Below are 27,399 nucleotides of genomic sequence, written 5' to 3' on the forward strand. Positions count from 1 at the left end.
TTCAGTTGAAGGGCATCTAGGTTGTTTCCATGTTCTGGCTATTACAAACAATGCTGATATGAACATAGCTGAGCAAATGCCCTTGTGGTATGTTTGAGCATTCCTTGGGTATATGCCCAAGAGTGCTACAGCTGGGTCTTGGGGGAGATGGATTCCCAATTTTCTAAGGAAGCGCCATACTGATTTTCAAAGTGGCTGTACAAGCTTGCATTCCCACCAGCAGTGGAGGAGGGTTCCCCTTGCTCCACATCCTCTCCAGCATAAGCTGTCTTCTGTGTTTTATATCTTAGCCACTCTGACAGGTGTAAGGTGGTATCTCAGAGTCATTTTGATTTGCATTTCCCAGATAATTAGGGATGTTGAGCAATTCCTTAAATGTCTTTCAGCCATTTGAACTTCCTCTGTTGAGAATTCTCTGTTTAGTTCTATAGCCCATTTCTTAATTGGACTGTTGGGCATTTTGATGTCTAATTTCTTGAGTTCTTTATACATTTTCTTAATTCATTCTTCAGTTGATGGGCATCTACTTTGTTTCTGGGTTCTGGCTATTACGAATAATGCTGCTATGAACATAGTTGAGCATGTTTCTTTGTGGTATGACTGAGCATTCCTTAAGGAACTATTCTATTGTCACTAATTTCATAATCCTTTGGTTTTATTTTGACTCTTTAAAACTTTTCTTTGGTTTAATTTTTAATCTTTAATACTTTTCTTATGGTATATATATTATTTTAAAATTTATAAGACTATTATATATATTTAAACTTTCTGTTATTATATTAATGGTCATATAGAGTACTAATTCTAGAAATAGGCTTTATCTAGCTTCCTGTATGTGATTTTGAGTCTGAAGCAGGTCACTAGGAACTAAGTTTATATACTCCTGATGTACTTAACAAATTGTGGAGATCTACTGCATATGACATTTAAACTGTTTAAGTTTTCTGCAGTGAACCATGACCATTCCTGACAGTGACCTTTAAGGTCTCCAAGATGATGGGGCACTGCAATAACAAAGCCACCTGGACTGCAATAACACCATTAAGCTGACAACACCACCCCAAAATCAGCTTTGGACTACAAACTGCTCAGAACAACTTCAAACAGTTAGTTAAGATGGTCCAGCCTCATAGACTGCTCCAGCCAGGACTTCAGATAAGCCCTGCACTTTCCCATCACACCTAGACTGGACAACAGCTAGCTCTTCCAGGACTTAACCATTATCTCAGTTTTTCTCAGGGTCTCCTAAAGATGCCATAGCCCCAGACAGCAGGAAGTAATTTTAAGAGCATGATGCTCATATTCCCAAGAGGTAGGGTGGGTGGTTTTTGGTCAGTCAGTGGTTTACGGATGTTTATCATCACTTAGGGGGTTACTTGCAAGTTGTTACTGGTCATGGTAAAGGAGGTTAGGTTAAGTGATCTCTTTCTGGAAAGATTTTTTTTTTTAAAAGGGGGAGATAGGAATGATAGGATAAGAGGGTAGGAAATTGAATCTACTTTTAAACTAAAAAGTAGTTATTAATTTCAAATATTTTACATTGGTATGGATTTTGGTATATTGATACAAATTTAAGGTTATTTTTGTTAGACCATATTGTATATATGTTTCTACTCTTAAGATATTTTTGTATATTGATACAAATTTCAGGTTACTTTTGTTACAACATACTGTATATATGTTTCTACTCTTGTTTAAAGTATTGTACCTATGAGGCTCATTTAAAAATGTAATGTCAAGTTCTAGTCCTTGAAAGCTATTTAGGATAATAAAGAAAAACAGGTTAGTAGTTAGTCATCTATAACAATTAAACTTATAGTCATGTTAGGTATGTTTTCAAGGTCAAACAGAGATATATTTTAGATAGATGTTTTTTAAACACTTTAGAGATCTACAGGATATGACATTAAGATGTTTTAATAACATAAGGCTTTTCATGACAGGGAGACACAACTGCTCCTGGCAACACCAATTTACTTCAAAAAAGATAATGGGCATTGAAGAACCTCTATATGGAATTTGCTTTCATTGTGGCAATGTTATCCACTGGGCAAGAAACTGCCCTTGCCTTGACTGCTGACAGTACACAGTCCAAATTGGACAAGCAGGATACAAAAGAAGGCAGCTACCAAACTTTGTCAAGACAAGATGGGACAGTCCTTCAAAAATTTCTGCTTCACAGAAAAGTTTGTCAGATATTCTAGGCCTGTAGGCCAAGGATGGATGCCCAATGTGGCAAAGCAACCTTCGGTGACTGTCCAGGCAGCTAGATGTCTCTGTCATTTCTGTACGTATTTTTAAAAGTTGTTTGCTCTGTATTCCTGTTTGCTCAGGTAATACTATATCCTTCTTGGGTCTCTGATGTGGTTGAAGACTAGATAGTTATAGATACAGTTTTCCTTGTTATCAAATTCACAAAAGAAATCCACAAAAGAAATGTAAAATGTATAAGGTTGAGAGACATAAATACTTAAGTTGTTTATCTAAGAAAATGTTTTAAGGTCTAAAAAGATGTTTCTAGGTAGGTAATAGAAGTTGTGATAAAAAAGTGAATTAGGTACAAAACTCTGGACTCACTAAGATAACAGAGTATTTTGTCTGAATTTGTCCAATATAAATGGACTGGACATTGTAAATGTAATTCTTACTTGATAATTATCTTTATTGTATATAGTTTTACTTATGTTAAAGTTAAAACCTTCCTTTTTATTTATACAAAAAGGAGGAAATGTTGTGAGATATTTGTTTGCATTGACACTCCAAGACTGACAATAAATTTACCTTGAATTAGAGGGTGGAGTCAGTGATGGGTTGACTGGAATTAGCCCTAGAGATTTTGGAGGACCCAGATAGAGGGGCACATATAGGGAGGGGCTCAGAGAGATTTTCAGGCCTTTCAATTGGTAAGTATGTAGAGTTAGGGTCAGCTGATCATCCCTCCACCACTCTTTGATCTATCAGTTTTTTTATGCCAATATTTGACTTCCAAGTTTTTATTGATATCAGAATAACTTAGATAAATGCAACAAACCATGTTGGGGAAAAGGAATAATAGGGGAGGTAATGTGAGAGGAAAATTATTGAGAACAAAGTACAATGACAAACAGGTTATAGATCAAGATGAAACCTATTACTTTGTATGCTAATCTAAAATTTTTAAAAATAAAAAAAGCAATCTAAATAAAGGCAATTACAAAGTTTAAAAGTATTTTTGATAGTGGTTCACTATAGATCCAGAGTGTTAGGAAAATAAGTAATCGCATGACCAAGCCTCCTTTATTTTAACCTTACTAATCTTCTCTACTATGGAAAATTAATAGGGAACTTCAGGTAGTATGAGCATGGAAAGGCTCAAGTTGCAACTTCAAAGACTATTCAAGTTCTTGCAAAGGAAGAGAAAAAAATCTGCCCCATTACTGTCAATTCCTCCTTCTCACTCCCTTCTCTCTCATCTCTATCCCCTCTTCTGCGTGGCATTGGACACCCTCTCCATTTGCTGACCCCCATCAATCAACACAAAACTAAGACAACATGGAATGACTTTTTTTTTTCAGACTAAAGCATACCCCCATATCCAGCAAAAATATCATTAAAAACTGAAGGCAGAATAGAGATTTTTTTTTTTTTGATAAAGGCTGAGTATGTTTCCTACTACAGTCTGGAGTCTTAAGAACTGATGCAGGGTAGGATACTAAAAATAAGCCTGGACAAACAGAAAAAGCATTGAACAACAAGATGAATATATAAAATAACTTTCCCCCTAATTTCTTTAAAAGTCACCTAAATATTAAAAGTAAAATTAGTTTGTGTAGCAGAACTGGCATCACATGCAGTGGTGAGATGTAAGATGGTAGCAACAGAAAAGGATGGGACTGTGTTACTAGCATCTTACACAGGACAGATTCAGTCTGCTCATCAATAATTAGTAACAAAAATGTAAAATGTAATCTAGACATCAGTCACTAAAAATTAAACAGATAGGTAAAAAAATTAAACTAAAATTTCTTGCGTACTACAAAGGAAAGTGAGGATGGAAAATCAAGATAGAAGAAGAATAGAAAAATTAGTGATCTAGAAGATTCAAGGACAATCTTATCAATTATTACATTAAATGTAAATAAATAAATACTAAAAACAAGAAGATGTTGACAAACTCTCATCTGACAGTAAACAAAAAGGAAGTGATGAGAATCAGGAAAAAGGTGTTTTCTTAAAAAGTTTAAAAGCTTGTAAACTTCTAGCAAGACCAATGAAAAAGAACCCAACAGTATACATTATCAACACATAAATAGAAAGGAGACATAATTCCAGGCCTTCAAAACTTAAAAGGATAACATGGTAATTTTTCAAATAGCATTATGACAACAAATATAACCATAAAAAGTTAATTAAAAACCTTATTCCACCCTGCAAAAAGAAACTGAGACATGCATAAGAATCTTGAGTAGCTATATTCATACCAGACCAAGTATACCTCACAGGACAGGTATGAGCAGAGATTAAGAAGGACATTTGATGTCAGGAAACTGTAACAATATTAAATGTTCATATTCTTAGTAATACAGCTTCAAGATATACAAAGAATAGTCATAACTAAAGAAGGAAGGGACAAGCCCATAATTATAACTGGAAGACATAAAAATACCTCTTTTAATAATTCATAGGACAAAAAGAAAAAATTAGTAAAGGCAGAGAATAAAGACCATTTTTAAGCAATTGATCTCATTGATATTTATCTCTGGTTGTGAGCCTAGTCTTTAATGGCTGAGCCATCTCTACAACCCCCTCATTGATATTCATGAAACAGGACATCACCAACTGCAAAAAACAGTATCTCAAAAACTGAGTCATGAAACAAGTCTCACTACATTCAAAAGAAATGAAGTCACATCTAATAAGTTCTTAGAGCACAATAGTATTAACCAAAAAAATCGGTTTGTAGATAAAATTAAAAGTTACTAGAAATCTCCAAATATTTGGAAATTAAGCACCACACTTTCACACATGGGAAATTACACAATTTTAAACTGAGTGATAAGGAGAATTTACAGGTAAGTTAGTGCTTAGCAAGAAGTCTTAACTTTACAAGCATGTATCAGAAGACTTAACTACAAAAAGATGCTAAATTAAATTTCTCGAAACAATTAAAAATAAGAACATAATAAAATAGAAAACAGATAATAGAGACCATCAACAGCTATATATTTAATTGCATCAAAAGCGAAGGTTGGCTTTTTTGAAAAGCCTTTCCACAACAACCTCAATAACCCCCTATGAACACTGATGGGAAGAAAGAAGCAAGGATATAAATCTTATTCATGAGAAGTGAAAAAGAAACCAAAACTTCAAGTTCTAAAGACACGAAAAGGATAATACAGGGCATTTTGAACCAATTTTATGCCAGGAAATTAGAGCTCATAGACAGAGTCTCTAAAACAACATCATTACAAACAAATTCAACAGTGGAAAGTGAGCTTTTCTGATGGTCGAATTACTCACTTGACACTCAGAAGAGCAGGTCAATGCTTTGTTCTCTGTGAAGTTGCTGCATTTCTTGCAACACTAGTTCGTGAGTCTGATTTAAACACAGGAGCCAAATGCCTGGCTTGACGACTCCTTAAGCTTTAGAGTAACTTCTTAGTGATTAATAGCTTCTTTTCCTGCTTATGTCTTCATAAATATCCTAAATACACCATATGTGATCTGTAACCCACCAGCAGAATTCTAACCACTAAACAAAAAGACTGATTACTTTTTATCTGTTTTAAAGTTCCTTTTACATAGGTACTCATGTAGCTAGATCATGATATGGTTCCTGGAATGAGGACTGCCTATGTTGATGTCAGCACTACCTTTCGCAATGGTCCATGCTGTTTTCTGTACTTCTTGTTCCAAGATATTCCTGTCTTTTTCAAGAGTTTCTGGCCCAGCTGATCAACAGGGATTTGATTGGTCTCCTCCTTATGAAAGAAATACAGTCAGTTAACATCCGATGAGAAATAATGACACTACAAATTCAGAGGGATCAAAAGGAGTGCACCTGCTTATCTCCTCTAGAGCACAAACTTAAAATTTATAAGATCAATCAGACTATATGTTTTTAAAGGTAACCTTAAGTGCCCGTTTAGAAGACCTTCAATTTGAAAACCTATTTGCCAAGGGTCTCAGACAGAAATTCAAAGAGCACCATGCAGAGGGAGTTCTGCAGTTTGCCACATTCCTAACATTATTTATGATTTTGGAAGAACAAACAAGGAAGAAGGAAGACGTTGCTGACACAGGTTTTATATCTTCCTAAGATTAATAGGCTGTACCTTTAGCCCCCAATACTTCAGAATAGGATGTGCTTAGAGGTAAAGACTCCAAAGACACAGGTTAAAATGCTCTTTTATTTGTTTAGAGATAGGGTCTTATGTTGCCCAGGCTAGCTATGTAACTGAGAATGACTTTGAACTTCTGACCCTCTTTCTTCTACCTCTCAAGTTCTGGGATTATATGATACTTCATACACCACTTTATGTGGCACTAAAGATTGAACTTGGGTCTTGTATATGCTAGACAAGCATTTTACCAACTGGGCCACATTCCTGGTACTTGTCTTTTTTGCAAGTGCTTCCAGTATCAGGACAAATCGATTTTTCTTTGAAACAGGCTCTCATTTTGTAGCCCAGGCTGGCCCCAAATTCAAGATGTTTCTCTGCTTCAGCCTCTCAAAATGAGAGATTAAAAGAAAGAGCCACCATACCAAATGATTAAGTTCAAATGAATTAGGGTGTGGTGGCACACACCTTTAATCCCAGCACTGGGGAGATAAAGGCAGGCAGATCTCTGTGAGTTCAAGGCCAGCTTGGTCTACAAAGCAAAGAGCCCTTGTCTTAAAAAAAAAAAAAAAAAAAAAAAAAAAGTTAAAAGGAAACCATATTTTAATTTAGATATCCTCATATAAATCACACCACACACACAAACACAACACATACATGTATATATAATATTTACCTGCACATAAATATGTACAAAGATCCACTTTACCTGCAATAAGATTGTTTTTAGAATCATCAATGGGTCATCAGCCTCTTCTTCATTTTGAAGATCTTTCAAATGCACATCCATATCATTTATCTCTTCCTAAGAAGGAAAATAGTGTTTCACAGACGCCAGTTTAATAACCAAATAAAAATGTTTAAGCCACTGGAGGATGAAAGGTTAAACTATCATTATAAGCTATACAAGCTGGAGAATCAGACAATTTTACACAATTTACTTAGTCTCTCTGGTTTTATTAGGACTATGAGACAAAGAAAGAATCTAGCTTGTGGTTGTGTAAGAATGGCCTCCATCAGCTCATTTATTTAAATGCTTAGTCACTAGGGAGTGAACTATTTGAGAAGGACTAGGAGATGTGACCTTGTTGGAGTAGGTGTGGCTTTGTTGGACGAAGTATATAACTGGGGATGTGTGCTGAGGTTTCAGAAAGCTCATACCAGGCCCAGTGTGCCATTCTCTTTTTGCCTCCACGCTCTCTGCCATGATGGTGGACTAAACCTCTGAACTATAAGCAAGCCCCACTTAGATGCTTTCTTTTGCCTTATGATGGTGTCTCGTCACAGCAACACAAGAGTGACGAAGACATAGTACAATTCAGAGTGGGTTCCCACATTTGCCAGCTAAGAAACGTGGGGTCTCATAAAATTTGTGTTCATTACCATTCATTTAAAAATATTTTTTGGTCTTCACTAGTATGTGTACAGTTTCTTGTTTTGGTTTAAGGAAATCCTACCCGTTTTTGTAGGCTCAACCTAAACATTGACTTCTATTTCCTTATCATTCAAAAAGTTAAAGCCCAGGCTATGCACAGTGGCACAGGTCCCTTGCTAGGCAAATTTTGTTGACTTGAAAAAACATACATATAGTTGGGCAGTGGTGGAATACTCCTTTAATCCCAGCACTAAGCAGAGACAGGTGGCTTTCTAGTTTCAGAACAGCCAGGGTTACACAGAGAAAACATGTATTGAAAACAAAAATACACATAACACTTTGCAAAAGTATTTTTGTTTTGTTTTGTTTCTGTTTTGAGATGGTCTTGAACTCAGAGATCCACCTGCTTCTGCCTTCAGAGTGCTGGGATCAAAGGCATTGGCTCTACAAGTTTTTTGCTCTTTTTTTTTTTTTTGTCTTTGTAAATTATAACTTTCTTAGATTTCTGATTTTTAAAAAAAGATTTATTTATTTTATGTATGAGTGCTTATACTTCATGTATCATTGGTGCCTTCAGAGGCCTGAAGATGGTGTTCTATCCCTTGGAACTAGAGTTACAGATGGTTGTGTGTTCCCCTGGAAGTGCTGGGAACTGAGCCCAGGTTTTTTTCCAGAGCAGCAAACTGAGCCTTTTCTCCAGCCCACTAAAAAAGTATTTTAAACTAGCTAAAAAGTATTTTAAAACTAGCTAATTTAAAACTGCTAATTAATAACATGAAGAAAAAAGTAGTTAAGAAATAACAGATTATGGCAGACCCATCTATCATCTTTGGCAACTCATTAAAAATGATAAAGCAGACAAAACAAAAGCATCTTTTTCTTTTTAAGTTGATTTTTTTTAGTAAGTATACAAAATAATAAATTTAACTGTCAACTTAACAAACTCTAAAATCACCTGGGAGGTAGGCCTTGGGCATGCCTGTGGGGAATTATCTTGATTGAGTTAACTGAGTGGGATGACTCACTCACTATGGGTGGCACCATTCCCTGGGCTGAGATCCCAGACTATAAAAGAGAATGTGCACTGAATACAAACATTCATTTCCCTCTGCTTCCTGACCAAAGATGTACTGTGACCAGCTGCATCCTCGAGCTCTTGACCCCATGACTTCCCTGCCATGATGCACCCTTCTTCCTTTGGCCAGACATTTTAGCACAGCGACAAGATAGTAACTAAGCCCAGCCTTGCTAACAGTGTCCATTTCAATGCTCACACAGAACAGCTTCAGGGAAGGAAGCCTAGGGCTGACTTAAATGAGGGAGGAACAACCAATTCTCCAATGCTTTGGCACCAACTGAATGTTCTACATCTCCACTCAATCCTGACACTAGCTATGTGGGAACAGATCCCACCTGTTGAGGAGTCAGTCTCAAAAGATTGGTCCTGGTCTACAGAGTGAGTTCCAGGACAGCTAGGGCTACACAGAGAAACCCTGTCTAAAAACAACAACAACAACAACAACAACAACAACAACAAAAACAAAAACCCAAAAATCCAAAAAACAAAGAACAACAAAACCCACAGAAAAAAAAAAAAAAAAGAAAATAATCAAGCTCACACAGAAATCCATATTCTACTTATTCTCTTTTGTTTGTATTGAAACAGGGTCTTACTCTGTAGACCAGGCTTGCCTGAAACTCTCTGTAGCCCAGACTGGCCTCAAACTCATGGTGATTCTCTTGCCTCAGCCTTTCAAGTGTTAGACTTATAGGTGTGTGCCACCATGCCCACTTTCTTCAGCGTACCCTTGATTTTGTGAGGAGACAGGACTTTAATAGATAGCAACTGGGTGTGACTGCCCATCCTTATGCCTGGAGTCCCAGCACTTGAGACAGGCAGGATGAGTGTCAGCTACAAGACACCATAGACTGCAAAGTAAGAGTGTCAAATAGACAAACAGAAAACACAAAATCAAACCACCAGATAGGCAATGAAGAGAACACAAAGCCTGTTCCTTCAAGTCACACTAACAGCAGAAGATTCTAACATTTCTAGAGAACAGCAAGTCACTGAAGAGATGAACACAAAATTTCAAGGAGATCTAGAACCCACAACCCTAGGGGAAGACAGAAGAATCATTAAACCTGAAAATAAAGTATCGTGTGACTGTTTTATGAGTTAACAGGCTGCCAGCTGGATAAATGACACAGCCCGAAAGCAGCTGAGCAAAACTACAGGGGAAAGCAGAAACAAGTGCCCTCAGGCTGGACTGGCTTAGAGGCAGGTGCACCTTTCAAGTCCAAAGCAAGGCCTTATGCTACTGAAAAAGGCTGAAACAGACAATGTTAAAGGTCTGTGGATTTGATGGAGGGCTAGGGAAGAGAATACCCTTGTGTTTGGTAGGCAAACACAAAGCATTTACAAGCAAAGGTGCCAGACGCTCTCAACTTTAATCCAAATTGTTCACTAGGGTGAGGTCACTAGTGTGTAGGAATCTATGTATGCCACATGCATAAATATGACAAAGGTAAACAACTGGAGATTCTAGGTAGAGGGCACACAGGAGCTATACATGTAAAATGAACCTTTAGGACTATGAAAGTTTTCTAAAGGAGGGATATATACTAAAGGCAAAAAACGATCAATAGAATACTGTAACAAGAACAGAAATGTAACAAAATTACAAACTTATTTCTAAACAAATTTGTTAGCTTACTTGACACTGCCAGTTTCCTAGATGATCAACATCTTTAATGTACACATGGTAATGACCTCCATAGCAGCCACCTTTGTGGATAATGACAGAGAAGAGGTCATACATATATTCTGTGTCATCCAGTTCACTCTAAAAGAAAAATAAACATTGATACAGTTTAAGAAGGTGAGATACACAATCAAAGGGAAGAGAACTCCCTACCCTTGAAACTAGTAAGAAACATCCTTGTAATGATTAGAGTGCTATCACAGTATTTAAGGATAAATAAAGATAAATTTAAATAATTGGGCTAAAATTTTTTTTCTTGTCTTTGAGGATGGCCTCAAATTCTTGGAGATCTTCCTTCTTTGGCTTCTTTTGTGTTAAGATTATAGGCATGAACCACTATGCACAGCTGAATTTTAAGTCTTAACTTATAGATTTATTGTCAATCATACCACATTGAGCACATGCATCTGAAGATGTTATTTTTACTGGCATTAACTAAGATAATGAGTCTGTGTTAGACTGTTAGTAAAGAAAGCCATCTTTGTATTGTGCCCATCATGCTGTTTAGGACATATGCTCTTTTCCTACCCAAACTGTCTGATATCCCGAGAAGGATGCTGTGTACCTTCAAGTCAAGGCTCTCCTGGCATGTTAGTTTCTTGCACAGAATAGGAACTCATCAATTGTGAACATCACCTGGTCTTGTTCAGAGGTGTTAGTTTAGTGGAATGAAAAGGTTCCTCTATGATCAACCCCTTCTATAATATACTATGCAATCAATCACAAGTAACCCAACAGTAAACTCCTACAGTAACAATGAAAAAAAATACTATATTTAAGAGATACTTTAAATTCCAGATGCAGAAGGAAAAGGAAAAGCCAGCTATGGTGGCACACCTCTGTAATTCCAGCACTTGGGAGACCATCCTTAGCTACATAGCAGGTTTTATGCTAGCTTGGGCTACATGAGGCCCTGTCTATAAAAACAACAAAGAAAGAAGAAAAGACAAAAAAAGAAAAGAGAGATGGTGGAGAGAGCAAGGAAGGGAGGAAAGGATGACTTAGTCCTTTCATTCTAGGAGTGTGAACCACAGGACATGAGATACGAGGTCTCTTCTGGCTTTGAACTCAATGTCATCTGCAATGTAAAATGTGCACATGGGTGTTACCTGGGAGATACAAGTGACCAGATGAATTTATTTCCTTAACTATAGTTTTTAAGTGGGCAACATTTAAAAAATGTCTTATTCAGGCAAAAGACAAGAAACAGAAAGATAAAAAATGACATTTTTTCTCAGTATAGAAATTCAAAAGTAAAATTAATGTGGAGTTTCTAGATAAGTGCCTGTTTTTTGATATATTAAAATATGTTAGAATCATGTGATAAACTGCCTTTTATAAAAGGAGAAACAAGTATATTAGTAGCTCTAGGAAAGTCATTTTTTGAGTGTTTCAGTAACGGGCTTAGGGCCAGTAGGCACTACTAGACCCGAGGGTTGTTAATTCATGTAAGAAAACAAATAGCACAGAGCTCAGCAGTGAGGCCCAAATAGAGGGAGGCTCAGCTATGAAGTTAAAAAATTATATCTATATATTTTTTAACACAGAAATTCAATAGCTGGATGTTTGTAAACAAAACAATTACCTGTAATAAGAAATAGGTAGAATGATGGAAAACTAAAGAACCTGGAAATAAATGACAAAACTATGCCCAGTTAATTTTTGACATGCATTTGATAAAAGGCAGCCAGTTCAACAGTGGCTCTAGCAGACCTGGATTTGTACTTGTAGAAGATGAAGTTAGATCTTTATCTTTCACCTTTATAAAGTTCTATTCAAAATGTATCACAGACCTTAATTTAAAGTGCGCAACCCTGAAATTTCTAGAACATAAGGGGACATCTTTCAAGATAATGGAGAAGACAAAAACTTTTTGAATACTAATACATAGGAACTAACCCACTATCAAAAAATGGGACTACACAAAAATAAAAGGTTCTGTACAGCAAAGAAACAGTCAGCAGAATTAACGGATAGTGCACAGGTTAGGAGAAAGGCTTTCCCAGCCACACTTCAGATAAGGGGCTGATATCAGAATTTACCAAGAAATGCAAACATTAAATGTCAAGGAAATAAAACTGCCAGTCAACACAAAGGCAGACAAATTTAAAAGACAGTTAATTTTCAATAAAATAGCTAAAGAAACACAAATGGCCAATAACTACTTGAAAAGCGTTCAAATCCCTAGCCAAATACTTAGAGATGCTCCACCTGACCACAATGGGAATGGCTCTCATCAACAAATGTGACAACTGATACAGGTGAGGATGTGGAGAGAAATGAACCCTTAGCCACTGTTGTTGGAGGTGTTAAGTTAATACAGCCATTGTGGAAATCAGTTTGGAGATTTCTCAAAAAATTCAAACTATAACTACCATACAACCCAGCTACTTCACTCCTGGGTATATAATATATCCAGACAACTCCATACCTTATTGTCTTAGTTAGGGCTCCAGCTGCTGTGACGAAACATCAAAAACAACTTGGGGAGGAAAGAGTTTATTTGGCTTACTTCCCACTTAGGGAAGCCTGGGCAGGAACTCAAACAGGGAGGGACCCTAAAGCAGGAGCTGATGCAAAGGTCATGGAGGAGTGCTGCTTAGGTTTTGCTCTGCCTGCTTTCTTATAACCCAGGACTACCAGCCCACAGGTACAACCACCCATAATGGGCTGGGTTCTTCCAAATCAACCACTAATTAAGAAACTGGCCGGGCAGTGGTGGCCCACGCCTATAATCCCAGCACTCAGGAGGCAGAGGCAGGTGGATCTCTGTGAGTTCGAGGCCAGCCTGGTCTACAGAGCTAGTCTAGGACAGGCTCCAAAGCTACAGAGAAACCCTGTCTCGAAAAACCAAAAAAAAAAAAAAAGGAAAAAAAAAAAAAAAAAAGAAAAGACAAGAAACTGCCCTACAGGCTTGCCTGCAGCAAGACCTTACGGAGACATTTTCTCAATCGAGGTTCCTGCTCTCAGATAATACTAGCTGTGTCAAGTTGACAAAAACTAGACAGGACAACTGACCCCTTGTCAATTTGACATACTAATATAACACTGTTTAGCCATACTCTTTCTTGTTCATCCCCAAGATCACACATTAATAAACATAACACTATAAAACATTCCAAGTTTTGAAAGTCCCATAACCTTTAAAAGTTCAAACACTTAATGTTAGAATTCCTAGCCACTCCCCCAGCTACATGACCACACATGCGCTGTCCAATAGCCAGGCAAGATGCTTAGTCATCCTAGGGCCTTACGTCCTATGTAATTCATGCGCTGCATGATCACATAATTTATGCACATACGTGGCATAACTATGTAAGCCCATATGCGCATGTGTGTGGGGCCTATAAAAGCAGGTTCCACGTATTCCTCCCCTCTTTTCCTGCACGGTCATTCCATAGGCCTCTGCATACCCCTTCTGTTCCTTCTCTTAATAAACTCTTATGGTGGGTTTTGTTGTGCCTCGTGGCTTTTCTCAAATGGTAAAAAGCACTGCTTAATAAATAACACTTAAAACTTCATATTCAAACTCCAAAAATCCAAGGTATTTTTAAGAGTTCAGAGTCTCTCAACTGTGGGCTCCTGTAAAATAAGAAATAAGTTAAATGCTTTCTTACTTTGAGAGAGAAGAACCAGGGCATATTCACAATCTGAACCAAGCTAAACCAACTTGAACAGTATAAATAACTCAGTGTTCTATGTCTGGGATTTACTCATGATCCAGGCTCCCCCAAAGGGCCTGGGTCACCTCTCCAGCTCTACCTTCTTCAGCTCACACAGACTGTCTTCTAGGCTCAGGTCAGTCCCACTCCATGGCTCCTGCTATCTTTGGTGATCTTCCCGTGGTACTGGCATCTCCACAATGCTGCAACTGGGTTGCACTTTCTCCAATAGCCTCTCATGGGCTCTCTTCATGGCACTATGCCTTAACTTCCCTCCATGACCCTTTCAAAGCTGGGGCTCCAACTGCTACTGAAGTCCCAGAGGTTGTACTTTCACCAATGACCTTTCTTGACCTCTCACGAGTACCAAGCCTCAGCTGTTTTCTATGACCCTTTCATGCTTTCAAAACAAGTACCATCTGGGAGACTCTTACACAATACCAGTTCAGCTGCCAGCTCAAGGTACAACCTTGGCTGCCTCTGGAACACAGCTTCTGTGTGTTGACCCCAAGGAAAAAACTCCCAGAAGATTTCACCTCAATGATTCTGCTCTCCTCTTAATCACTGCTAATTACTCAGCTCTAGCTGACCAGTTATCAATTGTCCCAATAAAGCAAAAGTTTCACTTTAGTGGTTCTGGTCTTTTGTTAATCATGCTGAGTCTTCAGCCCCAGATGACCACAATCACAGACTTAATTCAAAATAGCAAATAGCCAAGATAAAGTCTTTAAACATCCCCCTGAACTTCAGAAGCCAGGCCTCCATCTGCACTGTTCTCAGTATTATCTTCCGAGCTCCAACAGAAAACCCACAGAGATCTCAATGCTCAATGGCTTTTTTAGCCCAAGTTCCAAAGTCCTTCCACAATTCTCCCCAAAACATGGTCAGGTTTGCCACAGTAATACCCTACAATCTTGGCATCAACTTCCATCTTAGGGTTACTGCTGCTCTGATGAAACACCATAATCAAAAGCATCTTGGGGAGTAAAGTGTTTATTTGTCTTACATATCTGGAGTCATGGTCCACTGAGGGAAGCCAAGGCAGGAACTTGAACCTGATGGGAACCTGGAGGCAGAAGCTGATGCAGAGGCATGGAAGAGTACTGCTTACTTGTTTGCTCATGGCTTATTCAGCCTGCTTTCACATAGAACCCAGGACCACCGCCCCATGGGTGGCACCACCCACAATGGGCTGGGTCCTCCCAGATCAATCACTAATTAAGAAAACGCTCTATAGGCTTGCCTGCAGTCAGATCTTATGGAAGTATTTTCTCAGTTGAGCTTGCTTCCTCTCAGATGATATTAGCTGGTATCAAGGTGACATAAAAACTAGCTAGAACATTTACTATTGAGGTATTTGCACCCCCATGTTTATTACTGCCTATTTTCACTATAACAAAGAATTGGAATCAATCAAGATGTCAATAGACAAGTGGATAATGGAAATTTGGTGTGTATATATACATGAATATTAAGCAGCTCTAAAAAATATAATAAAATTTGCATGAAAAATCCCACATGGTATCCCTCATATGTGGGTATATACCAAGTCAATAATATGCACATGTGGGTACAGTATAACAAGTGGGAAAGAGAAGAAGAAAGGCTAAATATAAAAGGACGAGGAAGAACTGAGTGTAGGCAATGGCTATGAGTTATAGAAGAGCATAGACGGTTTATTATTTTTCTAATTTTGCCATGGTCCTTTCAGTTTTGGTGGTGGGCAGGTTCATAAAAATATATTTGATCATGAAAGTGTAAAATCAATGCGAAGCTCCACAGCTTCAGAATGGCTATTTGTATAGAAGTTCACTGAGCTCTAAATACTTAGGGTCTGGTTAATTTCAGTGTATGACTTTTTTTTTTTTTTTATAATAAAGTTTATTTTAAAAAAAGAAATACATGAGTCCTCACTCTGATTTTGGTATATATAAGAGGGACATAAAATATTTTAAAATGCCTTATAAAAGTAGGCTAATTTCATAATTAACTTGATTTCAAAATATTTTCTTTCCTGTGTCTTAAGGACTCCACTGTTCTGCTGCTGCCGTTTGGTGGCACCGCAGATGAAGCCATGTTCTTGCCCTGCCAGGCAAGTGCTCTACAGTAGCTGTACCCTGGCCTTGCAAACTCTAGGAAAGTTCCATTTGCCTGTGCAAGTTCTAGACATTAACTCATTACCACACTCAAATTAAACTAAATCTAAACAGCAAAGTAACAAAATTACTGGTCATTTTTCTAAAAGCAGGTAATTTATAGTTTGGTTTATACATTTTCATCTTAAAGATTTTTCAAGCAGAATTTAACAAAGAAAACTGAGATACTTTAGATATTCAAAAGGACTGTCAGGCATGGTACCACAGGCCTGTAATCTTAACCCATAAGATAGAGGTTGAGTTCAAGGCCAACCTGGGCTGTAAAAGATCCTGTTTCAAAGAAAAAAAGAACAAAAGGAGAAATTCAAAGAGTATAAGAAAACCAATTTGGACTACTCTCTCCTCCTAGGAGACGTGCACTTTTGGCCATGTCTGAAGATGTTCTGGCTTGTCTGTTGAGTAGGGATGCATACACATTATATGAATCAGGGGTAGTCACCATGACAAAGAATTATTTAACTCAAAATATTAACAGGACCATGGTTGAGAAATCCTATAATAAACTGAGTATTTTAGTCTTGGGAAGGAGGGAAGGAGAAAGAATTCAAACATAAAGTTTCAAACCTGTTCACAAAAAGGCTTGAGATTGATCCGGAGGGGGAACGTATAACAGCTCGTTTCCTTGTAGCGTTCACATTTCACAAAATCAAAATTAAATCTTAGTAATGAAATAGTAAGAAAAGGAGGCAGCTTACGCAACTTGGCAGACTGTAAAAAGAAAAATTAACCAAGTTTTAAAAATGAAAGGATACATAATGCTACGTAAAATAGTAAAAAATGACATATGTCCTTAAATCATACAAATGCATACTGAATTCAATTAAAACTTAAATCACACAAGAAGGTTCTGAATTCAATATAAATTCATTTACTTTATGGAACTAAGGATGGTATTGTACAATTACACTTACAGAAAAAAACATTTACCCGCCCCAGTTTTATGCTTTCAGGGTTGTTATCCAAAATTACTATTTGATGGGTGTGTCCTAAATGGGTGCTCCCTCTCCGTCATTAGCCCTTGGGCTTTCACCTTGCTCCTTGCTCCTTTGCTTCACCTAGCAAACACACAATCTTATTCAGTGAAGAAGTAGAATTCTGAATGATTCAAAGTTATATATGTATATATATTTTTTCCGAAGAGAAGATTCATAGTTGTCATTAGACTGTGAAAAGAGGCTCTTGACTCCCCAGGGTTCAAGATCTACTGATGAGGTTTTATTTGTTGCTCTTTTAAGATTTATTTTTACTTGATGTCTGATTCCCTGGGACTGAAGTCACAGAGGGTGAGAGTTGTGGTGTTGGAATCTATCCGGTCCTCTGGAAAGCAGCCAGTGCTCTTAACCACTGAGCCACCTACCCAGCCCTGTCTGTTGTTTTCCAAGTTCAAAAGCAAACATCTCATTGCTGTTTTCACTCCTCACTTTAAAACAAGATACTAATTAAGCTGCTTTTTAAGAGTCATCAGCTGTCCCCAATGTTCTTGCACTGGTGGCCTTAGGGAAGAAGAATGCTTCCCTGCAGAAATCAGTAATTATATGTTTAACATCACTAAAAACATATTTAAAGTTACAATTTCATATATCCTATGGGTTAAAAAAGGTGAAATAAGGCTAGGAGTAGTAGTGTATACTTATAATCCCAGGATTTAGAAGGAGGAGGGATGAGAGTCTGAAGATAACCTGGGCTTTATAGCAAGTTCCTGGCCAGCCTGGGCTACACAGAAAGACTGTCTAAAATCAACAAAAGAAAAAAAAGCAATCATTGTAACATGGAAGATTTCTAAATTTATTCCAAAGATGCACCTAAAATAAACGAGAAACTCAACTCTAATATGGCTAGAAAAAAGTGTCTCATTGGTCACAGGTAGAGAAGGAGCTGAGAGGAAGGCTAGAGAGGTGCAGCAAATGGCACACTCAAGTCAGAGGAATGGAAAATGCACTAATCACTCTCTCTCTCTCTCTCTCACACACACACACACACACACACACACACACTCAAGTCAGAGGAATGGAAAATGCACTAATCACACTCTCTCTCTCTCTCTCACACACACACACACACACACACACACACACTCAAGTCAGAGGAACGGAAAATGCACTATCACTCTCACACACACACACACACACACACACACACACTCAAGTCAGAGGAATGGAAAATGCACTAATCACTGTCTCTCTCTCTCTCACACACACACACACACACACACACACACACACACTCAAGTCAGAGGAATGGAAAATGCACTAATCACACACTCTCTCTCTCTCTCTCTCTCTCACACACACACACACACACACAACCTCTAATAATACTTTTATATTAATATTAAAGAATTACTAATACTTAGCAGATCTGCTAACACTAGCTTTTGTTGGAAATTAAACCATGTAAAATATATTAAAAACCCATTTCACACAGAAATCACATACAGCTGTGAAAGTATGCGGAAAAAGAAATATACATGGTTGCCAGAGGAGATAAAGGAGGAAAAAACAAACTCAAAAAGGTTTTCCAAATCTGTCTTCTGAAGACAGCCATTCATAGGCCAGACTCCTGGAGAATAAGTAGGTAAACTCATGTAGGACACAGAACTCTTCCCCTAACTGGCACAACACAATAGCATGAGGCCAGTTTTCAGCTTTTGAGGTATTGCCATCTGTAGTATTCAAAGCAATTAAGTGTATCTTCCTGACTTCACACAGATGACTTCAGCTGGCATATCTTCCTGTCTATAGGCATAAAGGAAGGAAGGCATGGTTGGTTACTTTTGCTGCTTTAACCAGCCGGTCACAGGTGCCACAGTGGTACAGGTTATCACAGTCGAAAACTTCCTCTTCCACATACATGTTCCAGAGTGCATCTTCTAAACCAGATACATTTTTGACTGCTACTGTCAGATCCAAGAAGTCTTCCTGAAATATAAAAGAATATTACACTGAGAGAACAAATGATTTCACAGACGTTTACAACTGAAATATATATTGGGAGTGATCAAATATATATATTCTTCAATTTGCACATAAGAAGATATATATGCCATGGTAATATATTATAAATTCTTACACTAAATTATTATTCTTTCTAAGTCAAACTATAATTCTGTTTAAAGTACATTAAGAAAATAGTTTATAAGAAAAAGGTTTATGAGTTTAAATGTAGATTTAATAACCTTCATGTTTCCCCAGGAAATAAATTGTAAAAAGATATATACTTGAGTTTAAGTACCCCCCCAACACGTATGTGTATGTACACACACGTATGTATACACACACACATACACACACATGCACACATACACACAATTGGTTAGTGTTGCTTTAATCTTTAAAATGATAATAGCAACCCCTAGGCAGAGTTGAATTTTTCTAATGTAAACTTCCTCACTTTCTTTTGCTAAGATTGGTTTAAAATATGCCGAGAAAATGACCAGAAAAAATATTTTGGCACAGATTAAACAGGTATTTCTATGAAAGTTAAAAAAGATGGCACTTTGTAAAAAGGAAATCTCCTATATCTACTGTGGGAACCCACAAAGTTTTCCTAGTGAGATCTGAGCTTGCTTTACCCATCAGAGCTGCATTAGAGGATTGATGGCTTGACCACATATGTGCATGGTTACTAGGTGACTGGAAGGGTCTACACCTGGCTGAGCTAGGGGGAGGTCTTTGCTCCACTCTTTGGAATTCCTATAAATAGCCTTTAGAAGAGACAGAAGGGGTCAGAAGATAAGGATCCAGGCCCTCCCGAGCTGTCCTGTGTTCCTATCTGTTTCTCTTCCCTCTGTCCTTCTATCTAATATCTCCTATCCCTCCCTGTCATAAAATGTGGGAGTCAGTCTTCCAGCTGGGCTCCCACAAATGGTGCCAAGAACAGGGCATTATGGGTGTAAGGGGGCATTCCTGATAAGGAATTAAAAACAAGGTGACAGTATTTTATTGTCAGGAGTGAAAGTAAGGCAGCCGAACGCCGAAGTTGAAAAGTGAGGCTGCAGGGAATATCTCTCTCTCTAGGTTTCTTTCTTGTCTCTCTCTTAATTTCTACCTATAAAAAGGGGGAAAAATAAGGTAGAATGTAGGAATATAGTGTAGAAAAAAACTTACGGCAAGAAGGAAAAAAAAATATCAGGCAGAATACAGGAATATAGTGTAAAAAAACTTAGGAGAAGATAAGCAACAGGATAGAGGAACTATGTTCTTGATTTTCCAACTCTGGGTCTATGAATGCAAACTCCTGGGGAAGAATCAGAGAAAATATATCAAAGATGAGAAAAACGCGCAGAAAAAGATTCTGTGGAAGCTTTTGGCCTGTGAATAGCTTAGATTTCAGTCCTGAGCAGCAGAGGAAAGAATTTTCCCCAAGATGGATATGGACGAAATAAAACTTTTCACTTGACTGACATAGTTACTGTATGAAAACATCATACCACCAGAATTAGTTTCCTGGGCTATGAAGCCAAATTTAGGGAACAGAAGTCTTGGGAAAAACTTAGTAATCTTTCTCTCAAAAACTGATAGCTTTCTTGGGAAAAACTTAGTAATCTTTCTCTAAAAAATTGAAAGCTTTTCAGGTCTTTCCTTTTCAAGTTTTTTTCTTCCTGTAAGGGCAAAATTAAACTCACCTGGAAAATCTATCAGAACAAGAAAATCACCTGTAATTGCTCTAGAAGAAAAAAAAAAAACCTCTTGGAATATGACAAATCCTCTCTGCTAGTCCTGTCTCTCCTTTAAGCCAGGAGTAGAAAAACAGCAGCCAGAATACCTGTAGCCAGAGATATGCCCAAGAAAATGCAGGCAGAAAGCTGAGAGCTGCAGCAGAGGCAGTGCAGCACCCGGTAGGGGCTGCTGGAGCAGTGCAGCAGTGACAGGGACTCTGTATCTGGGGGAGGAGACAAGCCAGGACAAGACAAAGATCTATCCCAGAGGGAATCTCTCTGAAAAGGATGAAAAATCTTTTATTTCAAGTACTTTCATCCTCTTTCACTGACCTGGTAAGACCGAGGAGCAAGCCCCGAGGGGTCTTTACTTCTGGCACCAAAGCACCTGTCGGAATGAGCACAGGCAGACTTATGTGACCTGCTCTGGGCAAAGTGTCAGGTGAAGGAAATACACCTATCAGTGCCAGCTCAGGGAGAACAGAAATCTCCTGTAGTAAAAGCAAAAACTTGGGGTTGGGGATTTAGCTCAGTGGTAGAGCGCTTGCCTAGCAAGCGCAAGGCCCTGGGTTCAGTCCTCAGTTCCCCCACACCCCCACCCTCCCAAAAAAGAGCAAAATCTTGACTCAGAAACCTTCCGTGGTAAAAGCAAAAGCTTGAACACAAACCGTGTAAATGGAAATGGGAGTGCAGTGGACCAGAAAGGCAGTATGGGAAATGTAATTAGTTCATCACAGCATGACGATTAAAGAACGGCAGCCCAGTAAAAAAGATACTGGTCCTGCACTGCCCCCAAACTCTGTTTTTTCAGTTTTTTTTTTTTCCCAGCTCAAAATGCTATTTTTTCCACAAGCTTTTTAGCTTGCCTCTTGAGAACTACAAACAGGTGAACAACTTGCCCTGTCAGAAGGCAATTAAAATGTTAATACCATTTGTCAACAAGTCACTTTGAAATCCTTTAGAAAACTAGGGAAAGAGAACCATACACTGGGAAATTACTTTCGGTGTGAAAAAAGAAAAAACTTACAGGCAAATAAAAAAAAAAAAAATAAAAAATTTGGGTTGTGCTTGAAATGCAAGAGAGAAACATTGGCATCATTGAAACGCTCATGATAATCTTAAAAAGCAGCTTTTAAAAATTGAGAAGAGGGAATTTTACCCTCAGTCAAACTTGGAGCCACTGATGAATTAGGCTCTAACTTCAAACTGTCAGGAAAACTTTCAGAATGATATCAAAGCTGACTATAAACTCCAAACTTTAGAAATGATTTGTGTACTTCCTATCTTGTTAATAGTTCTGTTAAGAAATATTTTCTAGATGATTACTATAGAGTTTGCTTTTGAATGTAAGTTAATTCTATTAAGAGATTCTTTCTAGGGGCTGGAGATATGGCTCAGAGGTTAAGAGTAATGACTGCTCTTCCAGAGGTCCTGAGTTCAATTCCCAGCACCCACATGGTGGCTCACAACCATCTGTAATGAGGTCTGGCGCCCTCTTCTGTGTACAAAATAAATAAATAAATCTTTTTAAAAAAAGATTCTTTCTAGTATAATTTCTATTAAGAGATTCTTCCAAATAAGTTTGTAAAATAGGTCTATAAAGTTTCCTCTTGAATATAAGTTTGTAAAAAGTATAAATATTGAATGAAAAAGTGTAAATGTTGAATGTAAGTTTGTAAAAAATGTAAATGTTGAATGTAAGTTTATAAAAATGTAAATGTTGAATGTAAGTTTATAAAAAAGTGTATACTGATGTTCATATTAGAATTATTTTTATAACTCCATTAATAGCTATCTAGTCTGAACGAGTAAGGTAACACTAATTTTTAAAAGATAAACCAAATCAAATTAGAGGCATCTTGAAGTTTTTATTACTCTTTTACCCTCGGATATATTTGAATACTTTTTATGATAGCTTAAAATATAATGTTATGGTCTCAGTAGCTTCTGGAAAACTTAAGTGAAGGTGTCATAATTTGGAGAGCTTTTCTGTCTTCTTCCTAGAAGTTTCTACTCCTTCTGTTTTTGTTTAGAAAGGGGTAGGCCTCCCACAAAGGGATAAGCCTCCCATAATCAACTTAGTTTGTAAAAGTGTCTTTATAACTAGCATGGGTTTTAGTTTACTTGAGTGGAAACTTTGAAGTGATTTTAAATGACTGTTTTCTCTTGGGAATCAAAATAGTCTCTTGAAAATTTTATTGAATATCTGTAAAGGAGAGAGTTTTGATTTAGAAAAGGGCTTAGTGCAGCTAAGACTGCTATAGTCACCTTAGACCCATTCCAATAAGGATATTCCATCTTTATTATCCTCTACTCCTTTACAGGGAAGTGTGGCAGCTATAAAGATCACTGTGGATGTTTGTAAGCTCTTAGTCAGGACCTGAGTTAGAATTGAATTAGGCTCTGTACCCACTCCTATCAGAGGTTGGTAGCCAAAGATGGGCAACTTTCTTCTTGATAGTTTCCTAAACATATGTATGTAAAATTAATGAAGAAGAATGACCTAAGACAGGCACAGTCGATCTGAGGGGACTGAGGGGCTCTTTTTTATATCAAGAAGGGGGAGTTGTGGAGGCCTACAAAGTTTTCCTATGAGATCTGAGCTTGCTTTACCAAGCAGAGCTGCATTAGAGGACTGTTTGACCATGTGCATGGTTACTAGGTGATTGGAAGGGTCTACACCTGGTTGAGCTGGGGGAAGGTCTTTGCTACACTCTTTGGTATTCCACAATCTACTGAAACTACATTTGAATTGTATTTCTAGCAATAAATGCTGTTATGGAAACTGAAAAGTAGCAGAGCACAGGTTTACTTCATGACAAAATTCTTAAGTAATAGAACTAATACTTCATGTTAACAATATGCTGTTTCCATGGAAAGTTACTGTTTATACAATAGGCTTTTGTATGACATGTTTTACCACTGCTTTGTTAATAACTGCATTAGAGCTCAGTCAATCAAAGACATGGAAGACACCTTTAGTTACTTTCAAACTAGGCTAACCAAGACAGCTTCTACTAGCACAGGTAATAAGGGCCAGATACACCATTTTTTTTTTCATCCCCAACTAGCATTTGTAACTATGTAAGGCCCTGGGCTCAAACTCAAGGTCCCACATAAATAAATAAATGAATGAATGAATGAATGAATAAATAAATGAATGAATGAATGAATGAAAAAACCATAGATATATTTAACACATATTTATTAATATATATTTGCATCTATTTCTAAAAAAAAGCAACAAATGCATTTGGAAAATGGTATTAAATTTTCCATTCAGTCAGATACAGAAACCTCCTACAACTCCTACCATAATAACAGGAGATTTTCATTAAATATTCAGTAATGAACCCATTTGCTGAGTAGGACTTGAAAAGCAACAGAGATGATTTCATTGACACAAACAAATTCCCAGTCAAACTGAATTGGCAATCTGTATTATCACAAAGAAATTAAAGCGATAATTCAAACAGAACTGTACCAGCTCTAAATGACAGTTTATATGTTATATAAATATAAGCACACACTGCAAATACACTTCCTAAAGGATGTTAACAAACTAAACCTATTTAATTAGAGATTTGTTAATTAAATATTTTTTTGGTATCCTGACTTTATTACCTCCCCAATTAACTTTCTTTTCCGTGTATGTGTGTAGGTCATGTGTATGCCAGAGCCTGCAGAACCCAGAAGATCCCTTAGAGCTGGAGCTATAGGCAGCTGTGAGCAGCCCTACATAGGTGCTGGGAATGGAACATTGGTCCTTCGGAAGAGTGGCAGAAAGCATTCTCAGCCACTGAGCCATCTTTCAAGCTCCCTAGTGAACTGTCTTTACACTAACTTCTTTCATGAGATGTCTATATGTAAACATTTCCCCAAACCACCTTTTTTAAACATCTATCAGAGCACTGAATAAAGACTGTTTCAAGAATTTGCAGGCTGGTAAAAAAGGCTCAATAGGTAAAGGTCCCTACCACCAAGCCTGACAATCTGAGTTCAATCCCTAGGACCCATGTGGTGAAAGAAGCATAGTAGATTTCATTGTACGGATTATAATTTACAAAAATTTGTTAGCAAAGGAGCTCCTGTCCACTCACCTGCTTCTCACTGATGTTCTTACACTCTTTGCAAATAATCTGGTTCACAATGGTGCCATGGTATAGACGATTAATGAGGTCATGGCCAGAGGTCCCAACTAAAGAAGTTTCCAAAGCACTAAAGAGAATTCTGTTCAGTTCCTGCACATCATGTTGTCTCATTTCCTAAAAAACAGAAATAGTTTTTGTTTTGGAGAAAAGGTCTTTGAGTTGTCAAGGCTGGCCCTGAATTTACAATTTTCCTGCTTGAGTCTGAGTGCTGCTGGTATTACAGGTACAATGTCCAGCTAAAACAGCTGACTTTTAAATATAACTTTTACTTCAAATTTTTAAGAATGGATGTTTAAGAATACTATCAATTAAACATATAAGAAAAACTTTGGATAGATGTATAGATGACTAAGTACGTTAAAACACCACTTATTTTTATTTGTAAATAAAAATAAAACTATAACTAGGCAGTGTTTAGTGTGTATTTCCTCAGTGGCGGTGAAGTGCACTCTGAATTATGAGAGAACACCCACCTGCCCATGTCACAGGAGGACAGAAGGAAAGAGCAGGACAGGTTTAGACAGTGTGTAAGCCAGCAGTGTGTGCACAGGTAAACCTCACTTAGATCACAACAGCTGGAGACGGCAGAAATCAGAAATGAGTATTTCAAAGCATAAACCAACTAAAACAAGAGTAATGTAGTGTTGCTGAGAAAAATTCAAACTGCCTCTTAACTTGAATCCATTTGGAGTCATTGGCTGTGTGTGATCAAGTCTTTCAGAACAAGCTGTACCTCCAAGACGTGCTCTACCACTGGCAGGCAGAGAAGGGCAGTGAAAGGGAGAATCAAGGCCAAGGCCAAGGTACCAGGAGGAGTGGGGGCCTTAGCTAGAACAGCAAGTGCTACTGAGCCCATCACACTGACATAAAAGTGTCACAGAAACAGCAAAGTGTCTTTCAGCCTTGGTACATTTGATGTCACTGTTGCCTTCACTAAGGAAAGCCAAAAGGAGGCAGAGGAACAATTCAGGGTACAGAAAGAGAAGCAGCCAGGGGAATAATATAACAATAAGTTTATGTGACATGTGGCAGGTAAAGGGGATGAAAGCTGAAGCAGTGTGAGACTGGTGATCTTTTTCTTGCCCTTTAAAATATAAGATACCAATAACTCTCATCCAATAACTGATGGAAGTGGATGCAGAGATCCTCAGCCAGGCCCCAGGTGGAGCTCCAGGTGTCCAACTGTCGAGAAAGAGGAGGGACTGTAAGAGCGTGAATTGTTGAATCCAAGATTGGAAAAGCACAGGGACAAAGAGCCAATCGAATGGAAGCACATGAATTATGAACCAAAAGCTGTGGAGCCCCCAGCTGGATCAGGCCCTCTGGGTAAGTGAGACAATTGAATAGCTTGATCTGTTTGGGAGGCATCCAGGCTGTGGGACCGGGACCTGTCCCAGTGCATGAGCTGGCTGTTTGGAACCTTGGGCTTACACAGGGACACTTTGCTCAGCCTGGAAGGAGGGGACTGGACCTTCCTGTACTGAATCCACCAGGTTTAAATGAATCCCCAGGGGAGTCTTGGCCCTGGAGGTAATGGGAATGGAGGGGAGGGGATGGGAGAAAGGTGGGGGTGGGTGCGGGAGCGGGGAGGACAGGGGAACCCATGGCTGATGTGTAAAATTAAAACACAAATATAATTAAAAAAAAAAAAGTTTAAAAAAAAATAAGATACCAGGGGATGTAAATGTGTCCTATATCACGGTTTGAAAGGGAAGAAAAACTTCAAAGTCTGTTTCTGAGCAACCATTTATTTAGCAAAGGTACCTCAAAGACCTTCTACCATCCAGGTTCAGTTCTTTACTTACAAAACATAAAAGAATTAAGAAAAGTGTTTCAGCCAGGTGGTGGTGGTGTACATCTTAAATCCTAGCACTTGGGAGGCAGAGGCAGACAGATTTCTGTGAGTTCGAGGATAGCCTGGTCTACAAAGTGAGTTCCAAGACAGCCAGGGCTACACAAAAAAATCTTGTCTCAACACACTAAACACACACACACACACACACACACACACACACACACACACACACAACAAACAAACAAACAAACAAAAAACCAGGCTGTGGGCCTGGGTGGTAGCTGAGCTGGTCAGTCTGGGCCACTGGGGCTACCTACCTCATGCAAGGGGGCACTCAAGGTCAGTCCACCCTTGCCTGTGGTGAGGGGTGGGGCCATCTCTCCTGAGTACAGGGGCTAGCTCTCCTGTAAGGGTCAGGGCCAGCTCTCTTGCTGCAGTGTCCAGAGAGAGGCAATGCCATCTTTCCCTGGGCCAGCAAAGGGCAGGGCAGGTTCAGTATGACTCACTGCAATAAACAT

The 27,399-nt window shown here is 38.2% G+C and overlaps 1 protein-coding gene across 10 annotated transcripts in view; it reads right to left on the minus strand.

Moving 5' to 3' along the window:
- The window catches only part of Usp40 (ubiquitin specific peptidase 40), an 82,619-nt gene that overhangs the window by 48,141 nt on the left and 7,079 nt on the right, over window positions 1-27,399 (minus strand). For 9 of the 10 annotated variants that reach the window (XM_036172802.1, XM_036172803.1, XM_036172801.1 and 6 more), the window contains 6 exons: window positions 25,036-25,200; window positions 19,050-19,196; window positions 16,843-16,986; window positions 10,413-10,541; window positions 7,030-7,125; window positions 5,853-5,960 (listed from right to left, as the gene is read on the minus strand). In XM_036172802.1, the coding sequence (XP_036028695.1) occupies window positions 5,853-5,960; window positions 7,030-7,125; window positions 10,413-10,541; window positions 16,843-16,986; window positions 19,050-19,196; window positions 25,036-25,200 (789 nt within the window). The remainder of the gene's footprint in view (window positions 1-5,852; window positions 5,961-7,029; window positions 7,126-10,412; window positions 10,542-16,842; window positions 16,987-19,049; window positions 19,197-25,035; window positions 25,201-27,399) is intronic. The other variant, XM_036172805.1, reaches the window with a different exon arrangement.

Source organism: Onychomys torridus, chromosome 23, assembly GCF_903995425.1.
Source record: "Onychomys torridus chromosome 23, mOncTor1.1, whole genome shotgun sequence".
NCBI lineage: Eukaryota > Metazoa > Chordata > Mammalia > Rodentia > Cricetidae > Onychomys > Onychomys torridus.